The sequence below is a fragment of the Guillardia theta genome (assembly GCF_000315625.1).
Source record: "Guillardia theta CCMP2712 unplaced genomic scaffold GUITHscaffold_91, whole genome shotgun sequence".
NCBI lineage: Eukaryota > Cryptophyceae > Pyrenomonadales > Geminigeraceae > Guillardia > Guillardia theta.
The window spans coordinates 140,835-163,456 of record NW_005434583.1 but is presented as its reverse complement, the minus strand read 5'-3'; the positions used below and the strand labels follow the sequence as shown (position 1 = coordinate 163,456).

General features: G+C 52.8%; 3 protein-coding genes across 3 annotated transcripts; 1 reads left to right on the top strand and 2 right to left on the bottom strand.

Moving 5' to 3' along the window:
• Positions 1-255: 255 nt before the first annotated feature.
• GUITHDRAFT_77816 (hypothetical protein) lies at positions 256-1,766 on the bottom strand (the record flags this gene model as incomplete). The annotated part of the gene is made up of 6 exons (XM_005824695.1): positions 256-357; positions 422-493; positions 542-676; positions 731-857; positions 901-1,307; positions 1,350-1,766. 6 exons carry the CDS (start codon positions 1,764-1,766, stop codon positions 256-258), a joined length of 1,260 nt encoding a protein of 419 aa, XP_005824752.1.
• Positions 1,767-2,656: 890 nt separating this feature from the next.
• GUITHDRAFT_158559 (hypothetical protein) lies at positions 2,657-3,737 on the bottom strand (the record flags this gene model as incomplete). The annotated part of the gene is made up of 2 exons (XM_005824694.1): positions 2,657-2,687; positions 2,752-3,737. 2 exons carry the CDS (start codon positions 3,735-3,737, stop codon positions 2,657-2,659), a joined length of 1,017 nt encoding a protein of 338 aa, XP_005824751.1.
• Positions 3,738-5,460: 1,723 nt separating this feature from the next.
• GUITHDRAFT_116077 (hypothetical protein) lies at positions 5,461-21,436 on the top strand (the record flags this gene model as incomplete). Its single annotated transcript, XM_005824693.1, has 5 exons — positions 5,461-5,515; positions 5,560-5,864; positions 5,909-9,341; positions 9,389-21,277; positions 21,384-21,436. 5 exons carry the CDS (start codon positions 5,461-5,463, stop codon positions 21,434-21,436), a joined length of 15,735 nt encoding a protein of 5,244 aa, XP_005824750.1.
• Between the last annotated feature and the right edge of the window lie 1,186 nt (positions 21,437-22,622).

The window sequence follows — 22,622 nt, the reverse complement described above, 5'->3', positions numbered from 1 at the left end:
CTTGCCAAGGCATGGAGAGGTGAGAGCAGGGGCGACGAAGTGGAGGAAGCAGAGAGAGAGAGAGAGAGAGAGAGATGGAGCGGCTGGTAAGGAGAGCAGGGGATGTAGACGATCGAATCGCTTCCACAAAGAGAGTTGAGGCGCTACACGTCGCGCAAGCAACAACTGTGCGATCAAACACATCGATCTGAGCTGCGCTGATGTAGCAGGGAAGGAGAGGAGGTTCTCTTAAAGTCTTGTTTATTTACAAGGGGCTCACTCTAAGAAGTCGATGTCACCCACCAGCAGCTTCGAGGAGGGCATCGGCAGCCCGTTGGGCGCCAGGATGGTGAGCTTCTCCTCCTGTAGATCCACTCGCTGACGAGACAAACAGTCAATGCAAGCGACAAACAAGCAACCAATGCAACGAGGAAAGATCTACCTGCACATGTACAAATCCTGCTACGTTAACGCAAACAAGCTCCTGGTCGTCTGAGGGGTTTCGGCCAGCAACCTTGTCATCTCAAGTCAGGTACATCCCTTCGCTCCACTTCTCGCACACCGCCAGGAGCTTGTTTTCCAAGTTCAGGTCAGGCTCTACCACCTGCACCTCCATCTTGCTCTCGATCGCTGTGATCCCTATCGGCAGAGCATCCTTCGGGACTTGCGGGGTAGCGGCAGTGCGAAAAAACTGCAACTGACGGGAAGTGAGGGAGGAGGAGGGAGAGGAAGCGCAGGGGTGCATGCTCACTTTGGAGAAGGGGAATACGATGGGACGTGGGCAGAGCTCCCGCTCTCTGCCGTAGAAGTAATCTTGTATCACCTCCTTCTCTGCCTGCTTCTGGAAGGAATGATCCGGAACGACGACTCCACCCCCCCTAGCAAGAGTCAGACCAGCATCACGGGACCGCTCCAGCTCACTTGGCTAGCTTGATGATCTGAACTCCTCCTTCATCCGACCCTCCCAGGTCTCGCTGGAGGTCGCAGAAAAGTTTGTCCATGTCCATCACAACGATGATGTCGGCCTTCATCGACTTGGCACACGCCACCAGCAGGTCATACGACGGCTGGCTGCTCGCGTGGTATGAGAACGTGTCAATGACCAGCCCTGCAGCTTTGCCCTGCTCGTCAAAGCCACTGTTCTGCCTCGCTGCGATTTGTGTGGCAAGGTCATCGACTAGACTCTTGAAGAGGTCGCTTGACCGTGTGCAATCTCTGTAACCGTAGTAGTAGGCGAGGGGATGAGCCATGGAGTTGCTGTCCGTTGGTGAGATGAAAGAGGTAACGGCGACGGCTCCTAGCGAACCAGGGAGGAAAAGAGCGCGGGCCTAGAGGGCGTCAGACACAGGAGAGCGAGAGAGACGAGTCACCTTGGAGACATCCAGGTCCACCATCATCGGCCTCTCTCCCTCCCTCACAGCGTAGTTGAGGAGTAACTTGACCAGCGACGACTTGCCGGTGTTGGGCGGGCCAACCACCATGATCCTCGGCCCGCTGGTGTTGGAGTTGAGGGCTGCGCGGCGACTCTGCTGCAGGTACGCGTGAAGGTTGGCAAACGTCTTCATCGGCGTGGTGTCTCCCTTATAGCAGCACTTGGGTTCCCCCCGCACCGAGATCATACACCCATGCCAGGTGTAGAGAGCCAACTTGGTTCGAGCTAGCTCAACGGTCTCCCCGCAAGGCAGCTCCCACCCGAAGATCTCTGCATGCCCTGTGTCAAGGGTGACAAATACCTTCTTCGAGTCCGCCTCGATCCTCAGCTCCTCTCCAACCTCGAGGGAGAACATCTCTTTCCTTATCTTCTCGCGGTTGACAAGGTTCTCGGTCCTGACCTCTGGTTGGCGAAGTGACGCCATGAGCTCAGCAGTCACGCTTCTTGAAGCATTAGAGCTCTCATCCACGTTCACCGCCTCCTTCACTTCTTGACCAGAACCCAACTCGCGCTCGTCGCTGTTATTGGGATTGAGAGGCTCTTCAGCTCCCATCTTTTCGTTCACTTCGGTCTTCACTTGCATCGGTTGCACAACTGCAGGCTTGACATCTGACACGCCTGCGCTATCATCTGCTGCAGGCATGGGAGGAGTCTTGGCAGGATCAGCCTCGGCGATCTGAACGGCCCTGCCATCTAGTCCCTTGGAGTCGCCTTCACCCTTGATAACGCTGCTCTCTCCTTCAGCCGTCGTCTCCGTTCCGTTTCCTCGGAGTTTCTTCGATTCAGCAGCTGAATCTGTATTCTCCACATCTTCCAGGCTCCTCTTGGTTCCAGCTAAAGTCTCGTCGCTCTTGGGAGTCATGTTCTCATCTTCTTCGATGGTGCTCGTCCTCTGACCGGCTTGAAGTTGCTGCTCTATTCCTTCTTCCTTCAACGCCTCCTCCTCATCCTTCGGATTGAGAACAAAGTCGGGGAGGTCCTTTCTCTTCACTGACTGCACTTGAAGCTCCATTTCACTCTTCCTTCGCGCCCAGTTTTTGAGCCTCCCCTTGAATTCTCTCACAGGCCCGGATATGTTAGGTGCTTTCTTTCCATCTGCTTTCAATTTTTCTTGATCAAACTTCAACCCAACAAACCAGAAGTGCTCAAACTGCTCCTGCTCTTGCTGCCTCGGCTTTGCAAAGTTCCTCTGTATGGGATGTGCTCGATCCAAATATGCATCGGGCCACTTTTCCATGTATGACACTACGGCACGAATGTTGGCTTCACAGAAGCCCTTCCACATGTCATAATCAGACTTGCTCTGCGCAGATGCCTGGATCTGAAGAAAGTTTGCATACTTTGAAAACGGGTCAAGGGGTTCAAACAGATCGCTCCACTCGGCATTGCCTTCCAGGATCTGTTTGCAAATATCCTTGGCCCTGGTGAACTCCTCCTGCATCACCTTGAGGGTCGACTTGGACACATTTGCCGTAGCATTCTGTGCAGGATAGCAAGGGGTGATGATAGGCATCAAATGCCGGCGGTCTGACATTTCAGTCGCTCCGAATCCCCAAACTGGCAGATTCAGATCATGCGAGTTGGCGATGACCTCGGTCAGGCCTACGGGCTGCGGCCACTTCCATTGAGAGTAGGTGAAGAAGAAGAAGTACAGCAGCCTGCTTGGAAGAGCCTTGGGATAGAGCTGTCCGATCCTTGCGGCCATGATCTCCAGTGAGATACCTCCAAGGAATCCCAACACGTTCTTGTACACTCCACGCTTCTTGGCCCACAACTTGAGCGCTCGGATGCAATACTTCAAGGTCTTCATGGTCGGGACGAGGCTTCTGATTGTGTCCGTCACGCGCACACCATTGAGGGAAGTGACGCTCTGCTGATCGACATTCTTGAGATGCTTGTCGTCGGTAACATCAAAGTCCTCCGGTATAGTCGCATAGCTGAGCCTCGCCATCGCCAAATCGAACTCGAACTCATCCATCTGAAACTTGATCACAGGCACACGAGCTTCCTGGACTTTGATCAGGTTCGTGATGTCTTTGCGAGCTTGCATGGCCACGTAGAGATCGTTGAACATGTCATCGCGATGGATGTGTCGAGTGACGATCATCACCGTATCCATATCTGCACCAGGCAAGTGAACATCAAGACGGTAACTACCGAAGGTTCGAAGTTGATATGGAGGGTTTTCCTCTGAGTATTGCTCCATCAAGTTGTTCTTCTCGTACACTCGCTTCACGAAATCCCGACACATCTCATTGAGCTTGGCTAGCGTCCTGACCCTTCTGGCAGACTCGCTCTCTGAGGGGAGCAGGTTCTCTGCTTCCATGTAGTTCATCAAAGTCTCGTTGATCCGCTGGTCTTGCTGGGATGGCTCGGCCAATGACAGCGGCTTTTCGACCACTCGTACCAGCTGATCCTGCGCCTGCGCCATTGTCCTATCCCTGCAAACATACACGTTAGCTAGAGCAATCGTCATCCATGAGCATCAACGCTGGAAATCAAGCAAGTCTGAGAGGTGAAGCAAGATAGAGGCTTGAGAAATGAATGGAAAGAGAGTAAGGGAAGGTCGGCAGGCAAGGGGGGGCTGGGGCCGTTAGCTTCAAAGCTGCACTGAAGGCGGGAATGGAAAGGAAAGACATTTCCTGGTCGGACCAAGAGATTCTTCTCTACGGATCATGCAACATAGCAGTTTCTTGATTCCTCCCGCTCCAGCCTCTCACCCCCCCTCCCTCCCTCCCTCCCCCTCCAGTACAGACGAGGCGCTGGCCATTGATCGCATTAATGCGCGTGTTTGCCATCGCGAGGCGGGTCAGCGAGCGAGTAATTAAGTAATTAAAGTGGCGGCCTGCTCCCATCATGCCAACTGAGCCTCCGTCAGGTCCAACTCAGTGAGTCACGGCGGGATCGGACGGCCTTCACCGGGGGGGGGGGCGGGCGGATCATGCCGCGCAGTGCAGCATGCCCACCGTGGCACCACCGCGAGTTATGCCAGCGCGGCACTTTTAAACTCAGGCCAATCGGTGTGCTCACGTCTGGTGGCATCCAATCGCGGCCAGTGAACCCGCCGCGCCGCCAGTGTCCGGCCCGGCCGCATGACGCAGTGATATCATCATGATGATCGGACGGGTGTCCGAGTGCCACGGTGACGGTCAAAAAGTTTGACAGCGAGGCGGACCCAGATCGGATCTGTGGAGGGGTCGGGGTGGGAGTCAGAGGAGGGGTGTATATGTCTTTAGGAGCGAAGAGTCGGGGGGTCCATGGGAGGGAGGGTGGTCATGTTGAGGGGAGAAAAGGAGGACAAATTCATTGGAAACACCAGGGGGTATCTTTGATGAGGGGGTAGGGTATTCAATAGTGGGGTAGGGGTAGTACGGATCAAGGGGTGGGCAGATGTGCTGTATGACACGCCCTGTGAGGAGCCATGCGGGCGGGGAGGATGATGGAGGAAAGTGCAGGTGGTATAAGAGCGGGAAGGAGATGCAGGAGCTCGTGCCGATGAGCACGTCAGCAGGTAGAAGCAAGCAAGCAAACCTGCTCCTTTCTTGAATTGGCTTGCAGTCTTGGGAACATAGAAACCGAACCCCTCCCCATTCTTCTTTTGAAGCATTTCGACGAAAGCTAGTCGTCGTCTTCGAGTATTTTTCAGTTGTACATTGGATTTTGCAACTTGGTTTCGATTATGCGTTGCAGCATTCTTGTTTGATCTATGCCATACGTGGTCGCAATGAAGATCCCTTGCCGGGTGTGCTGGGTTCTTGCATTTATTCTATTGCTGTTTCCTTGTCATTTCTCGTGTGCCGGGGGCGACTTTCAATTATCTCTATTCGGATCAAACTGTACTCTCGGCCAGTTGCATGCTGAAGACAGTCGGTGCCATATGAGCTTGAATAGGGGTCGTTATGCTCTACCTCAGGTTCAACTACGCCTTGTGGATAGATATGGCATGGCATGTTGTGAAGGAGTTTCTTATATCGTGCAAGCAAAGTTATACAAGAGAGAAAGGGAAGTTCCTCTCTCTGGAAAAATTGTTGTACAAAGTACCGAAGGTGATGGCATTGTACGGTATACTCAATTACAACTCGATTCCTTTGAAGCAGGAACGGGGTATAGGTTGAAATTTTCGACCTTTGTGAACTTAGACGGCTCAGGTTCCATCGAACTCGTTTCCAATGATTTCACAATAATGCCTCAAAAAATTGTTCTGCCAGACTCCAACACAGATTTCGTGCTGCAAGCAAATGCTCCTGTTCCAACATTTTCGCTAGCTGTGGCAGCTACAGACTTCACAACTTTGATTAGTGAAAACCTTGGAAACAATATTTTTGTGTATTCCTATTTGGGCACAGAATATCAGATCAAGCTTAAAGACGGGCATTATGATCTCATGACATTGAATGATGAATTGTCAAGACAATTGGGGCAGAACATCACTTTGAGTTGGAGTGAAAATCGGGTAAAGCTCTATGATTCTTTGAGACTGGCTGATTTCTGTACCAGGTGAAGGCTTCATTGCAGCAGGGGTTTCGAGCTCTATTTGCAGGAACGCCATTCGGTGTTTTCTTAGGTTTTTCTCTCTCCACGTCTGGGGTTCAAGCACATGCGAGCGTGCTAGTAGCGGACTGGGACCGGCATGGATTAATGACGGCAAATTTGACGAGACAGCGTGTTGGAAATCAGACTCTCTTGGAGGGGATTGATTCACAAGACGGACTTTTTGCAATAGTGCATCTGTTAGATCTGCGTGCTGGAGCTGACGTGACCAGCGATCACTTGCATGGGAATTTGACGCAGAATTTCTTAACTACCTTTGTTTCCTTCTCCGGATTGACTTTGAAATGTCTTATTGGGACATATCAAGCTGTGGTAAGACTTCTCATCCGCGACCTCAATTCAACAATTTTCATCCATGAAGCATATTTGCTCTACAACGTTGTTCCAAAAGCCCTCTACTTGGACGATCGTTTCTCTTTCCAAACCGTCTCTGTCAATCTTGAAGAAGTCATTTATCCATCAATTCCTGTCTCCTTCTTTGATAGGAATTTGTGCAACAACTATTATGTAAGTTTTCAAAGTTACAGCGTTGCGGCTCAAATGTTTAATCGAGATCAATCAGAAGTTACTTCAAGTCTGATGGGTACCAAAGTTCAAGGCTTCGGCAACGATGGACTTGCAATATTCGACGATTTGTACATCGATTTGCTCACGGGGTCACCTTTTTTCTTGCAAATCTGTATGCAAGACCTAGGATTTTGCGTAAACACGTCAAATATCACGGTTGTTCCAACAAGGCTTAATTTTGATTCAAGAACCCTGTTTCCTAGTTCTTACGAATTCATTGACACTATTTTGTTGACATTTGTCAATTCAAAAGGTGAAAGCTTGATTGTGATACCAGAAGATAGATTCAAAATCAAGATGAGCTTGTTGCAGAATGACATAACAGGGCATGGATACGTCCAAGGACCCACAATCGTAAATTTTTCTCAAGCTTTCAATGCTTTCGCGTTTCAGAAGCTGTCCTTGATTGGTATGGGCAAGAAATATACATTATTCTTTGAGCATGTGGGTGGCATTGCCTGGGTATCATCGCCCGAATTCAGTTTGCAGAATGGTGGTTTTCTGGTGGCATCTAATATCTCAAACCATTTTTGCGGTCAACAACTCGGGGTCTTCACAGTTACGCTTGAGCCGAAGATTCCTGAGCTTCCGCTCGACCTCTATATTCTATCTAATCCTACAGTTTCAGTTGAAATTGACAGCGCAACCGACGCGACAGTCACTTTAACCGGGACTGTCCAAATTCCTCTTATACAAAGAAATGCTCGTTTCACAGACGTTTCCATTGAGTTAGGAGCTCTCTCAAAGTGTCCATCCACATACACCTTGCGATTCCAACTGAATGTCGAGAGTGTTGTACTTTTCACTGTAAATTCAAATCAATTTATTCTTTTGCCTTACAATCTTTTTGTTCCATGGAATGTTACCACCTATTTTCCGGACATCTTGGACGTCAAGATCCGGGACTATGACATGAAAATTGACACTGTTGCTCAGGATGTGCAAGTCTCTGCCCGTTTGACCCGTATTAGGCCTTCCTTTGCCATCAACAATTCTGTCGGCCTTTACATTTCGCTTGAGAATGCTTACATGCCTTACGCCTCCGCTTTGTCAGGAATCACGACAGAATCAGTCGTCAATGGAACAGCTCGCTTCGCTGGCATACGACCAGTAAAGAAGGCTGGTCGTGGTTACAGGCTAGAGTTTCATGCAGAATTTCCTTTTTCAAGGTTGGTTTTTGCCTCGACATGGAATTTCACTGTTTTACCTTCACAACTTCTATTCTTGAGCCAGTCACTGCTCTCTAATGTCTCCTTGGGGAAGACCTTGCCCCCTCTGCTCGTTTCTATAGTTGACTCTTTCGGTAACGTGGTTGACGGCTTGAGCGAAGCCGATGCCTTTGCCATGAACTTCTCAGTATTCAGGTCGACAGTAAATTGTTCAGCTTGTTCTACCTGCAGAGAATTTTCTTCCGCCATACGAATCACGATCAATTCAACAATATCAAGCTCACATTTGCCCGTTGTCAGAGTGAGCCCTACCTTCGATTTAACTGTCACTGGGGCCGCTTTCACAACTAAGATCATTTGTCAGACATCATCATATGTCGGCGCAAGCAACAGGATTCACGTTAGCTTAATCTCAAACGTTGATCTTTATGGAAAGGACGGTAGTGTGATCTCAATCACAGGCTTGTATGCTTCAGGGACTTCATACCCAGAGATTCCATTGTACAGTCAGAACCGTGACATTTTTACTGTTGCCAAGTGGTATAGAGCCATGGGTACCTTGATTGTAAGCATCCCACTCAATTCGACCCTTTCTTCTGGAATTCTGTATGAATTTTCTTTCGTTCTGCAGAATCCTTCCTTCATATCTACATCTTCCGTGCAAATTGCATCTTCTGGAAGTCATTTTATTTCGAAATCTAAGTTTGAGTCGGGGAACTGTGCCCAGCCCTTTCAGACATCAAGCTACCTGGTAACCGAATTGAAGGTAGCTCAGAGTTCAAGAGATCCTGCAAGTCGCAACCTTATCAGCATTTCATTTCTTTCCAATGCTGAATTTCAGTGTGGAGTGAATCAGTGTATTGTACGGGGTTTGACCTCGACATTTGTGTATGAGGATAATTCCTTTGTCTCGAACTGCAGTCTTTCTCTTGATCACTGGGACAACGTCACTGGAAACCTGTTCATTGTTACGGGCAATGACCAGGTTCTGCCTGGAGCCTGTCACTTGGAGTTTGCAGTTAGAAACCCTTGTGTTGCCCGAGAGAGCGAGGCGGTCCTGTTGCAGCTGAACGAGTCGATGTATGGGATGACTTATAACCAGCTTGTCGCGTCTGACGGGCCTTTGATTGCAGTCAGCTACGTGTACGACAATCTATTTCCCTGCGCCAACAACACTCTAAGGACTTCAGTGTCAAGCAATTATGACCTGGTGACTGGTTTCATCCTCCGCATCTCTGCTCCGTCAGCCGTCAATTTCTCACAGCTTGCAACGTTGCGATTCAACTGTTTGTTGAACACTTCAAGCAGTGGTTATGCCGAACTCTGCAGTCCGAGCGGGTCATCGAATCATCCCTCCTATGCTTGCATGGACGTGGATTGTAGCAATCCGGCCGTTGGATGCTTCTTGCAGGAATCCATCGGAGTGTCATCAGTTGATACCAACGGCAGCACAGTTGAACTTTCGGTCAACTACTCGTTGCATGCTGGGCAGTCAGTTGAAGTCTCCCTCAACTTGACCAACCCCAGCACAGGAAACATGAATGTCAGCATAGCATTGTTTGCGATAGACGTCAGAAGCCCTTTGCCCATAGGTGTGTCCGCATATCAGATAGTCCGAGATTCTTGTAGTGCGGTCAGAGAAGGTAAGATCTCCTGTATGATGCTTCCATCTGCTAACACTTGAATCCAGTCCTGTCTAGCGGTCTTGCGATCGAGGATCCAAAGTTCTCGGTGAAGGAGATTCAGCAGAGTTCCTCGTTCCCTGGTCAGAACAACTCCATCACTTTACGATTCAGCGCGAACGTCGACCTGCACTCCGGAGATCTGATAACATTGAGTTTCGATGGTACGATATCATTGGTAAGCGACAAGGCCTCTCCGAGTTACTCTCCAACGTCTTCCTTCATAGTGTATCCACAGGATGGACTGACTTTGTCTGAAGACACGAGCAGAATTTCTCTCCCTGTGAAGAGCGTTCAAGCAGCTGGAGCGTTTTCCCAAGTTACCTTTCTTGTACAGAATCCGGAATCAGAAACAAGTATTCCTTCTTTGGACATCTATGTGAGCGTCTCATACAACTCTTCCTGCGGATTAGAGGGATTTTATCAGATCGCGCAGACAAAAGTTTCGACATGCACTGCAGTCGATGGTACTCCAAGCAACATCTATCCGTTCTCAGTCTCGGCGCCTCAATTTTTCGTGAAGAACATAGGGCAGGCGGATCCCTATCCTGGAGTTGCCAACTCCATCAATGTCACTATTACCAGCAATGTTCTGATACCCAGCGCCTCTACGATCGTTCTCACGAATCTGACTGGCCCTCAGTCCTTCTCCTTGGATTCGAATGACGCTCATTTCTCTGGGCTCTCGTTCGGTGTTGGAGGGCAAGTGAATCTGACGACACGCGTTGACATCTTGGCGGGAGAGCCTGTCATCTTCGTCATTTCCTTCGTCAACCCTTGGACGGCTCAAGCTGGGAGGCTCGTCTCGATCGCATGCTTCTCACCCAGTGGTGTCCTCATCATCGCAGCTGTGGACATGAGCCCTGATGATTCGCGTGTCCCACAAAGGAAAGGATCCAAGGCAGGAGATGCCGCACCGCTGAAGGTGCTTGAGCCAGGGTTTGTGCTTGCAGATGTGCAGTCCAATTCTTCGCAACCTGGAGTGAAGATGGCAATCTCTGTGCGAGCAGCATTCAACTTTGACGTCATCGGCGGCTCCAGCCTTTCTCTTTGTTGCATCGCGTCTCAACTGCATGTTGTGGGCATAGAGATAGCTTGGCCTGCGACTCAGAGTTGGTTGCGCTATGCTTTCGGTCTATGCCAAGTGAACGGCTCCTATTGCGTCGGGTTTGACTTGAACACCAGGGCGGTGATTGTTGACTTCATTTCAACACATCCCATGGAAGCTGATCTTGAATTTTCTGTGCTGGTCTTGAATCCCTTGAGCAAGAATTTTGAGCACATCTCATACCTTGACGGGTGTCTGCATGTCTCCCATGTCACACTTCAGCGAGTTGAACGTGCGATCGAAGGGAACCTATTCAGTATCGACGGAATCGCCTTCACAAACTCTGGGGGATTGCATCAATTCTTTTTCGAGATGGTAGATCTGCAACAGTCACAAGTTGTCCTGAGCAATCTGTCTGAACCCTTTCTTGTCTTGCCACACGCTTTGAAGGTCGAACAAGACTCTCCGTACATCTACAACTCGTACACGGGAGAAGGTCCCAATGAAGTTGTCGCCATCAACGTCTCTGTCTTGGATATTGAAGGCAACGTTCTGACAGACCTCAAGTCTGAGGATTCTTTCGTCATAACTGCAAAATTGCTCTACGACAGTGATGACTACACATATGAATACTTGGTGGGTTCAACAGAGCTCGTAGTCGTAGGTGGAACAACCAGATTTTCATTTGGGATCAAGACGGTCGTTGGGACAAGGTTCAAGTTTGAATTTGCTCTAGATAATCTACATGCCGAAACAGGCTTGTTAACAGTCTTGCCGCAATTTATCCACCTTTCCGAGACGTTTCTCTGTCCCATCATCACAGGGGATTATCTTCACTTGCCGGTCGCATCCCTGCACAACGGACGTCAGCAGCTGTCAAACTTGGACGACACGATCTACGTGCATGTGATGGTCAAAACTGGAGGAGAGGAGCTCGGCAGCACTCATATCGCAGGGTCGACTACCTTCCTCCTCCATCACGGGGCCATGGTGCCGAGCTCTGTCAAACTTCTGTCGTCAGCTGGTGCACACTTTGCTCTGACATACCAACTGCGAGTCAACGGCACGACAGACCTCCAAGTCTTGCAGTCCACAGTGTCGGACATCATCAACTCCTCGAGTTCATTCTTCATCCAGCCGAAGAGCATCAAACTGATATCGCCGGTGAAAAGCATCATCTTCGAGGGAGAGCTCCTTGACCGGATGGTCGTCGCTCTCCTCGACGAAGATCAGAACCTGATCAAGGCTGTACAGACCTCTGATGGCTTTCGAGTGAAATTAGAGCTCATGAGAGCACAGGACGTCTACGACAACCTTGTTGGCGAGACTGACCTTATGTTTGTCAACGGTACAGCAGTCTTCCAGAACCTCACAATCCTGCACCTCGCCGGCAGAGAATTCTATTATCGATTCTCTTTCGCCATCGACTCATTTCCTTCAGGATGTCAGTTCCACAATTTGACCGCGATTTCATCCACTTTCACGATCTTTCCATATCAAGTGGAACTCTCGGAATATGCTCGCCCTACGGTCTCCAGCTCGATTGTGGAGGACTTCCTGAATCAGCAGAAGGTATCGTACGAGGGCCAGAACGTAGCTATTGCTCTATTGGATTCACGTGACGTTGTTCTTGCGCCTACTGTCCGGATTTCAGCCTTGGGCAAGGATGCAGCCGTAATCAGTCAGATTGCAACCAGCGATAACTTCCGAGTGAAGCTCATAGTTTACAACTCTGATGGGGACCAGCTCGACGACAACTACGTCCAGCCGTTCGAGGTCTACATGCAACAGGGGCACGCAGACTTCCAGGGGGTCAGGATCTCCCACTCCTCGGGCAATTTGACCTTGAGGTATTTCCTGAAGGACACGCCGTACCTGCCGAGGTTCTTCGTGGATCTTAAGATTGTCATACTTCCCTTCGTGTCGGTCAAGCCGTTCGTCTACTCACAAGTCACTCCTCCCTTTACTTGCGGCCTCGATGTTGGACGATTTTCGCCTCCTCGTTTCCAAGGTAACGCATCCACGTCGGTTCAATCGCTTCTAGTCGGAACAAGGAACGATTCATTCACGACCTTTGCATACCTGAAGCTGCAGAATGCCTCCAGTCTTTCCCAAGTTTATTACACCATTGTCTGCTTTCCTCCATTCAACACAACTTTCTGTCCTGCCGGCTCTCTCTTCTTCCAACGCAAGCTATTGCTAGACAATTCCGTTGAGATGACGGAATTCCTGAGTGAAACACTTGACATCTTGCGATCGACAGATGTTGCTGGAAATTCGTTCGATGGAGCTTTGCCGACTGGATTCTTTGACATCAATCTGCAAGTCAATCACTCGAGGGCATCGATCTCGCGCAAGGTTGAGGACATCCCAGAGCAGCTCACTATACTGGCCAAGAGAGTCACAGAGGGCTCGAAAGACAGTTTCTTGGCTCAACAGAAGTTTGAGGTCCCCAGGAAGACGGAAGCTCCCTCAGTGACATACCAACGAGAGGTTGTCTCAGCTCTTCATGGCAGATTCAAGGCCTGGGACTTCGACCAGAGCTCCCAAGTTTGGCAAGATTCTTCTGGCAACAGGCTCCATGCTTTCGTAGAGGAACAAGGCAACATCAGAGATCATTACCCAGGTCTTGCAGTGCTTGAGAACGTGTCAGGTTACGGCGCTGTTTACCCCATGGCTGCTGTAGAAGGATACGCAGACACAAGCGTGAGGTTCCCTGCTCCCCTTCTGACCTCTGACTCAACCATCTGTTGCGTTGCAAGGCGGAGAGCAGTATCGGGGAATCAGACTGGAATCCTCTACATTCACTACAAAGATTCAGGAGCTTTCGAGAACATCATGGAGGCAGAAGGAAGGTTCGAGATTAACCACACGAATTGGAATGTATTCTGTGGGCAGAACACTGGTGAGAAATATTTCGTGTTATCCAGTATGGGGCAGCGATTCTCGTTCAAGTCGAAGATCGACAGGAATTGGAATGTCAACACTGAAATCTTCATCAACAAATATCGCACGAGCCCTTGGGCTGTGGCAGAGATTGCCGTGTGGCCCCGTGCGTTAGACCCCGCTGAGATTGATGCGATAGTCTTATATTATGAGCAAACCTTGCGAGAGGAAAAGCCTGCTTATGTACCTAAACCCTTCGAATTCATCTTTGACAACAGCTCGAGTTACTGCGGGGCCGTCATGAGGATTCCTTGTGAAACCGTGAATCAGGGACTGTGCTCGTCTGGAAATTTGATCGGGGACAACGTGGATGAGGGCCCAACCCGACTGTGGAGGAAAGACTTCCCAGGGTCGCTTCTAATTCGAGACTATCTGCCTGGCGATGCTCAGATCTTCGTCGCTGATGTGCGAGAGGTTGGGTTCACCGACACTGCCAAAGTACAACATCCACCCGTTCGCATCGGCCGAAATCGAGCGATGCAAGTGCTGGCGGTCAATTTCAGCACGAATAGCATACACATACAACGTGATGTGAACTCTGAGGTAGCGCTGAAGTACGTGCAGTATGTCAAGGTGGATGAGTTGTGCCAGGCCTCCAACAGTGAGGTTATCGAGCTGCGAGTCAACACTGTTAGAGAAGATTCAGAGGTCTTCTATTGGATCGAAGCGCAGAATGGCTCTAGCAATCGCATACAGACGAAGATGGACAAATCTGCCGCAGTCAGTGTCATCCTGACATCGAACACTTCGATCTTCTTTTCTGCGCTTTCACCCAAACAGATCACCAGCAACCCAACCGAGGTCAAGCTCAAGTTGGACCCCTGCAATCGGTTTCCCAAGGGCGTCTGGGACAGGACAGCCTGCAAATGCTATTTCCACTGCCTGTGCAACGATGACCCGAACACAGCCCCGGACAAGTACTGCGTTCCTTACATTCCATACTTCGTATTGTTTGCACAGAATCAGTTTGCCAATCAAACCAACGAGACCAGGACCTTGTACAATAGCCCAGCACTACATGCAAGAACCATGACTGTGAGTGGTTCTTTCTTCTGTTCCAACACTGTGACAATGAAAGGACGAGTCGGTCTGTCTTCTTGTGAAGCAAGTGTTTGGGAAAGTGAAACTTCCATTGCTTGCAAGACGTTGTCAGGATCATTTCAGACTTCGAAAATAGTGATGACTGCAATGATTACCACTGGCTCCTTGACGGAGCTCTTTTCAACAGACCATCCTTCTATATCTCTGGAAAATTTCACAAAGCCGATGAACTTTGCATCCACTGGGTCTCGAACATGGACAGTCATCGGTATAAACTTTGCTCGAGATCACAAGACTTTGTCAACAAGATTCAGTTACACTGCAACTGAAAGTACATCTTGGATATCGGATAGTGCTGCAAAATGTATGGCCCAAACAATACTGCTAGGAAGCAAATCCGTTGTGATCACAAATAGCATCATCACGTATACCATCACGGAGACAATATCTGCGGACTTACCAATGATCTCAACAGTGAATACTGTGGACTTTCTCAACATGCCCACGACGGGGAGCGTGAGGGTACGGGTGCTGGGGAGCGGGCTGGGGCTACAGGACGTGACGGGGACAGGGAGGATAGGCGGGACGGCAAGCGAGGGGACGGAGTGGGAGTCGGACACCTCGATCGTATGTCAGGCCGCAGGGGTCACGGCGGGGAGCAGGAGCGTGGTGATCACAGCAGGGCAGCTGAGCGGGTCGATGACGGAGGCGGTATCAGCGGAGGTAGCGTCAGTATCGTCCGTCAACGTGGCGGACTTTCCCAACATGCCCACGACGGGGAGCGTGAGGGTACGGGTGCTGGGGAGCGGGCTGGGGCTACAGGACGTGACGGGGACAGGGAGGATAGGCGGGACGGCAAGCGAGGGGACGGAGTGGGAGTCGGACACCTCGATCGTATGTCAGGCCGCAGGGGTCACGGCGGGGAGCAGGAGCGTGGTGATCACAGCAGGGCAGCTGAGCGGGTCGATGACGGAGGCGGTATCAGCGGAGGTAGCGTCAGTATCGTCCGTCAACGTGGCTGATATTCATAATCTTCCCACGACGGGGAGCGTGAGGGTACGGGTGCTGGGGAGCGGGCTGGGGCTACAGGACGTGACGGGGACAGGGAGGATAGGCGGGACGGCAAGCGAGGGGACGGAGTGGGAGTCGGACACCTCGATCGTATGCTATGCGAGCGCAGGGATAGGCAAGAGCAAGGGAGTCTCGGTCACGGTCGGAGATCGCGGGGGGTCGACGACGGAGCTGACCTCGTACGACATGAGCATCCACATAGGGCTCAATAACACCAGAAACATCGCAAAGTCTCTTGAATACCGGAGCTTCACCATCGCAGGGTACTACGAGGACGGCGTGGCGTACACAGGCGCAGGGGCTGTAGGGGGAAGCGGGATGGAGTCGAGCGAGTGGGTATCGACCACGTCGATATCTTGCATCGTACCATACGGGGGGGGAGGGAGCAAGCTGGTGACGGTGACGGCAGGGAGCATAGTAGGGAGCACGACCGACGTGTACACGTACGATGTACCAACAGTGCAGTCCGTGAGCAACCAGAGCAACTATGCAGGCACGGACTCCTACACCGTGTTGATCAACGGGTCTTTCGTGGGGCTGGACGTGTACACGCCGGGGCTAGGGCGGATCGGGTCAACGTCATGCGAGGCAACGGAGTGGGAGTCCGAGGAGGAGCTGAGGTGTATGAAGGGCGTCGGAGGGACAGGAGCGAGCCTGAGGTACGTCTTGACGTCGACGATGTTGGTATCGCAGACGCTGACAGAGGCTATGTCTCACGACGCTCCTATGATCATGCGGGACGCGAGCGACGAGCGAGCAAACCTCGCGAGCACAGGGTCCGTGATGCTGACGCTGACTGGGAGCGGGCTGGGGCTACAGGACGTGACGGGGACAGGGAGGATAGGCGGGACGGCAAGCGAGGGGACGGAGTGGGAGTCGGACACCTCGATCGTATGTCAGGCCGCAGGGGTCACGGCGGGGAGCAGGAGCGTGGTGATCACAGCAGGGCAGCTGAGCGGGTCGATGACGGAGGCGGTATCAGCGGAGGTAGCGTCAGTATCGTCCGTCAACGTGGCTGATATTCATAATCTTCCCACGACGGGGAGCGTGAGGGTACGGGTGCTGGGGAGCGGGCTGGGGCTACAGGACGTGACGGGGACAGGGAGGATAGGCGGGACGGCAAGCGAGGGGACGGAGTGGGAGTCGGACACCTCGATCGTATGTCAGGCCGCAGGGGTCACGGCGGGGAGCAGGAGCGTGGTGATCACAGCAGGGCAGCTGAGCGGGTCGATGACGGAGGCGGTATCAGCGGAGGTAGCGTCAGTATCGTCCGTCAACGTGGCGGACTTTCCCAACATGCCCACGACGGGGAGCGTGAGGGTACGGGTGCTGGGGAGCGGGCTGGGGCTACAGGACGTGACGGGGACAGGGAGGATAGGCGGGACGGCAAGCGAGGGGACGGAGTGGGAGTCGGACACCTCGATCGTATGTCAGGCCGCAGGGGTCACGGCGGGGAGCAGGAGCGTGGTGATCACAGCAGGGCAGCTGAGCGGGTCGATGACGGAGGCGGTATCAGCGGAGGTAGCGTCAGTATCGTCCGTCAACGTGGCGGACTTTCCCAACATGCCCACGACGGGGAGCGTGAGGGTACGGGTGCTGGGGAGCGGGCTGGGGCTACAGGACGTGACGGGGACAGGGAGGATAGGCGGGACGGCAAGCGAGGGGACGGAGTGGGAGTCGGACACCTCGATCGTATGCTATGCGAGCGCAGGGATAGGCAAGAGCAAGGGAGTCTCGGTCACGGTCGGAGATCGCGGGGGGTCGACGACGGAGCTGACCTCGTACGACATGAGCATCCACATAGGGCTCAATAACACCAGAAACATCGCAAAGTCTCTTGAATACCGGAGCTTCACCATCGCAGGGTACTACGAGGACGGCGTGGCGTACACAGGCGCAGGGGCTGTAGGGGGAAGCGGGATGGAGTCGAGCGAGTGGGTATCGACCACGTCGATATCTTGCATCGTACCATACGGGGGGGGAGGGAGCAAGCTGGTGACGGTGACGGCAGGGAGCATAGTAGGGAGCACGACCGACGTGTACACGTACGATGTACCAACAGTGCAGTCCGTGAGCAACCAGAGCAACTATGCAGGCACGGACTCCTACACCGTGTTGATCAACGGGTCTTTCGTGGGGCTGGACGTGTACACGCCGGGGCTAGGGCGGATCGGGTCAACGTCATGCGAGGCAACGGAGTGGGAGTCCGAGGAGGAGCTGAGGTGTATGAAGGGCGTCGGAGGGACAGGAGCGAGCCTGAGGTACGTCTTGACGTCGACGATGTTGGTATCGCAGACGCTGACAGAGGCTATGTCTCACGACGCTCCTATGATCATGCGGGACGCGAGCGACGAGCGAGCAAACCTCGCGAGCACAGGGTCCGTGATGCTGACGCTGACTGGGAGCGGGCTGGGGCTACAGGACGTGACGGGGACAGGGAGGATAGGCGGGACGGCAAGCGAGGGGACGGAGTGGGAGTCGGACACCTCGATCGTATGTCAGGCCGCAGGGGTCACGGCGGGGAGCAGGAGCGTGGTGATCACAGCAGGGCAGCTGAGCGGGTCGATGACGGAGGCGGTATCAGCGGAGGTTGCGTCAGTATCGTCCGTCAACGTGGCTGATATTCATAATCTTCCCACGACGGGGAGCGTGAGGGTACGGGTGCTGGGGAGCGGGCTGGGGCTACAGGACGTGACGGGGACAGGGAGGATAGGCGGGACGGCAAGCGAGGGGACGGAGTGGGAGTCGGACACCTCGATCGTATGCTATGCGAGCGCAGGGATAGGCAAGAGCAAGGGAGTCTCGGTCACGGTCGGAGATCGCGGGGGGTCGACGACGGAGCTGACCTCGTACGACATGAGCATCCACATAGGGCTCAATAACACCAGAAACATCGCAAAGTCTCTTGAATACCGGAGCTTCACCATCGCAGGGTACTACGAGGACGGCGTGGCGTACACAGGCGCAGGGGCTGTAGGGGGAAGCGGGATGGAGTCGAGCGAGTGGGTATCGACCACGTCGATATCTTGCATCGTACCATACGGGGGGGGAGGGAGCAAGCTGGTGACGGTGACGGCAGGGAGCATAGTAGGGAGCACGACCGACGTGTACACGTACGATGTACCAACAGTGCAGTCCGTGAGCAACCAGAGCAACTATGCAGGCACGGACTCCTACACCGTGTTGATCAACGGGTCTTTCGTGGGGCTGGACGTGTACACGCCGGGGCTAGGGCGGATCGGGTCAACGTCATGCGAGGCAACGGAGTGGGAGTCCGAGGAGGAGCTGAGGTGTATGAAGGGCGTCGGAGGGACAGGAGCGAGCCTGAGGTACGTCTTGACGTCGACGATGTTGGTATCGCAGACGCTGACAGAGGCTATGTCTCACGACGCTCCTATGATCATGCGGGACGCGAGCGACGAGCGAGCAAACCTCGCGAGCACAGGGTCCGTGATGCTGACGCTGACTGGGAGCGGGCTGGGGCTACAGGACGTGACGGGGACAGGGAGGATAGGCGGGACGGCAAGCGAGGGGACGGAGTGGGAGTCGGACACCTCGATCGTATGCTATGCGAGCGCAGGGATAGGCAAGAGCAAGGGAGTCTCGGTCACGGTCGGAGATCGCGGGGGGTCGACGACGGAGCTGACCTCGTACGACATGAGCATCCACATAGGGCTCAATAACACCAGAAACATCGCAAAGGCTCTTGAATACCGGAGCTTCACCATCGCAGGGTACTACGAGGACGGCGTGGCGTACACAGGCGCAGGGGCTGTAGGGGGAAGCGGGATGGAGTCGAGCGAGTGGGTATCGACCACGTCGATATCTTGCATCGTACCATACGGGGGGGGAGGGAGCAAGCTGGTGACGGTGACGGCAGGGAGCATAGTAGGGAGCACGACCGACGTGTTTACTTTTGACTTTCCAGTGTTGCGATCTGCTGCGAAAATCGACGGAAATTCTTATTTTGTTGTTCTGAATGGGTCTTTCGTGGGGCTGGACGTGTACACGCCGGGGCTAGGGCGGATCGGGTCAACGTCATGCGAGGCAACGGAGTGGGAGTCCGAGGAGGAGCTGAGGTGTATGAAGGGCCAAGGAAGAATCTCGGGTAGTCTTGCTGTTGTTGTCACTTCTCAGTCGGCAGTCAGTAGTCTTACGCAAGCATTTTCGTCGGACTTGATCTCGTTCGTCAATTTCAGTGCGTCAAACTCACCGACTGTAGGTGGTCTCAACGTCTCGCTATATGCAGACACGTTCGGAACACAAGGCTCGCTTGCTTCTAGGATAGGACTCACTTCGAACATGATGACAAACTGGGTCTCTACCTCCGCACTCCAGGTCAAAGTTGAGAGTGGTGTCCTTTCGAACTTGAAGGCCGTCGTGACATCTGAAGTGCTGGCTTCCTCGTCGGCCTTGAAGTTCTCCTACGACATTCCGCAGTTGCTTTCCCTGGAGGCCTCGGGGAGCGACTCTGCCTTGTGGATTGCGGAGAGCAACTCGTCAAGGACGTACACTGGTGGGAACGACCTGACGGTCGTTGGAAGTGGTTTCGGTACGGTGGATTTCACTCCGACTGTTTTAGTAGGAAGCCAGTCGTGCCTGAGCGTTCTATGGCTGGCCGACACCTTTCTGGTCTGCAAGACCCCAGCTGCAAGCTGGAGCTCTGGATCCTGTGCAGACGGATTGTGTGTCTCAAACCAGCCAGTGACCGTCGACTTGCTCCAGCAAGTCTCGAACGAGCCGTGCTCAGACAACCTGGCATGGTCGGACATAGCAGGCAAGACTTGCGTTGACTACACTGCAAACGCCGCGGCCATCAGCAACAAGTACGACTGTGGTTGGAACAAGACCATCACAGTATCCACGGGGACAATCACGGACGGAGATTCCGACTACATCAACAATGCGATATGCCAATGGTACCTCATCCCGAGCGATTCCTTTTCGTGGATGTCTATCATCTTCGATGAATTTGAGACAGAAGCAACTTACGATCGCGTTCAGGTCTACTCCTGTTCTGATGCTTCTTGCTCGAACCCTCAGCTGGAGCTCGAGCTGGACGGAAATCCAACAAACGGCCAGAAGTACAACTGCTCTGGATGCGTCGGCTTACTCGTCACCTTCGATTCAGACTTCTCCACCGTCCTCTCAGGCTTCTTAGCAAGATTTGTGACTTCCAACTCTCCCAGCTGGGCTGTCGACTTGATCAAGGGTAGCTGGCAGGAATGGTGTAGCCTGGATATCGCTTCTATTTACTCGCCCTCCGGGCAGACAGCACGAGACGTTTGCTGCTCCTGCAGAGGCGAGAACTACGTCTATGAATGCCCAGCGGGGTACCACCAAGTCGGATACTACCAGGACGCGTCGAACTCGATCTGTCAAGACATCAACGACTGTGGCATCGATCACGATTGTAACTTGTACAGGTACTACGACAGCGTAGGAGGGAAGTACACTTCACTGCGCGGCGAATGCGTCAACACGGAGGGCAGCTTCAGTTGTGTCTGCACCGGCTCTCACTGCAATGACGTGGCAGTCAAGTCTTCGCAACTTCTTGACCAGACGCTGTTGGACTCCATTGATCCTGGTGCCACAGTTTACCTGCTCAGCGGGAACTTCTCGAGTCCCTGCAACCTGAATCTCAATCAGAATATCAAACTCGTTGGCGCGTCCGATCGGTCGAGCTACATAGTGTGTGACGCCCAGGATACTGTCTTCATCAAAGTCGCCGCAGGCATCACGCTCGACATCGAGTACCTCAACATTGCGTTCAGCTCGGATACCGCTGGGTGTGTGAACCTACTGGATATCTCGGCTACCTACAACCCGATTGACACAAACATTTTATCATGCAACTCTAGCTTAGTTTAAGAGGAGCGTAGTTCAAGTTGTGCAAGATTGTGAATACATCCGAAAGTTGAACTCGGGAAGCCTCGGACTGATAGCCTAATCGTGAGTCAGTGCTAGGACCAAACCCAACTTAACCAATACCTTCACTCGTGACCGTATATTTAGCAACCATTTTCGCACACTGGCAGGCCGCCATACCGGCGAGAAGAGAAAAGACAACCTCATCCTGCCGACTGCTGTCCACGTGATCATGTCAGTGATCGGACCTTCACTTGAGATCAGACCGTGTCACGGGTCACGGCGGTGGCACCGTCCGATCACGCGGCACGGTGCCCGGCCGGGCCGCCGGGTGTCGCACTCAGTCACGGCGGATGGATCACATAACAGGCGTGACGGTCGGACGGTGCCAGTCAGATAGCCCTACTCGGCGAGTTAACAAAACTCTCCTGTAAACCACGACTCTTACACGTTTCGAGGCGGCCACCGTCAGCACGTACTAGCCTAGTAGCAGGTCCTCTCGGCCCTCACTGTTACAACTAAGGTCAATGTGATATCTGCAGTGCAGTGCGTGACTTTGGCACACGGTCCCGGTACAAGTCTAACAAACTTGCCAGTGCTCCGTCACGGTCGGACCGTGACACCCTGACCGTGACTGGCAAGGTTCCGCTGAGGGCCGCGCCGAAGTTCTTCACTGGGCCCCAGCGGTCCGGCGGGCGGCACAGCGGCACGAGGCTGAGTTATCATACCGTGGCATCATAGTATGCTATACGTACTGATTTTTAACTTAACTTTGAGTAAAGAATACTTCAACCGTTGAACCGCTCCGGCCGGTCTCCGAGCCCGGAGTCCCAGTGTGCCGGCCTCAGTGCCGGACTCGTGACTCCCGGGCCAGTCGATGTGACTCATGTCATTAACATAAAATTTGAAAATTACTTAACAAATTTGATTTCGCTGTATTTGGCCTGGTATTTTTCAAAGAACACCAAGCTTTTTGAACGTTTCTCTCAAACTAATAAATGTTTTAAACCGAACACAACTCCCCGAGCAAAACACAACTCCACCGGCCCTGCACCCCTGACTGACCACCCCCCACCCCCTCCTCAGATCTCACACCCCCGTGTCCTCATACCACCCTCGTTTTGGAATGCGCGTCAGGACCACCTACAATCCTTAGGGATTCCTACCCCCTTCTTTTCGACTTTTTTCTACCCCCCTGCAGCTGCAAAAACCGCTCGGTTCATAGATGACCCACCCCTTCATTGCTAAACCGTCCCACTACCCTCAGT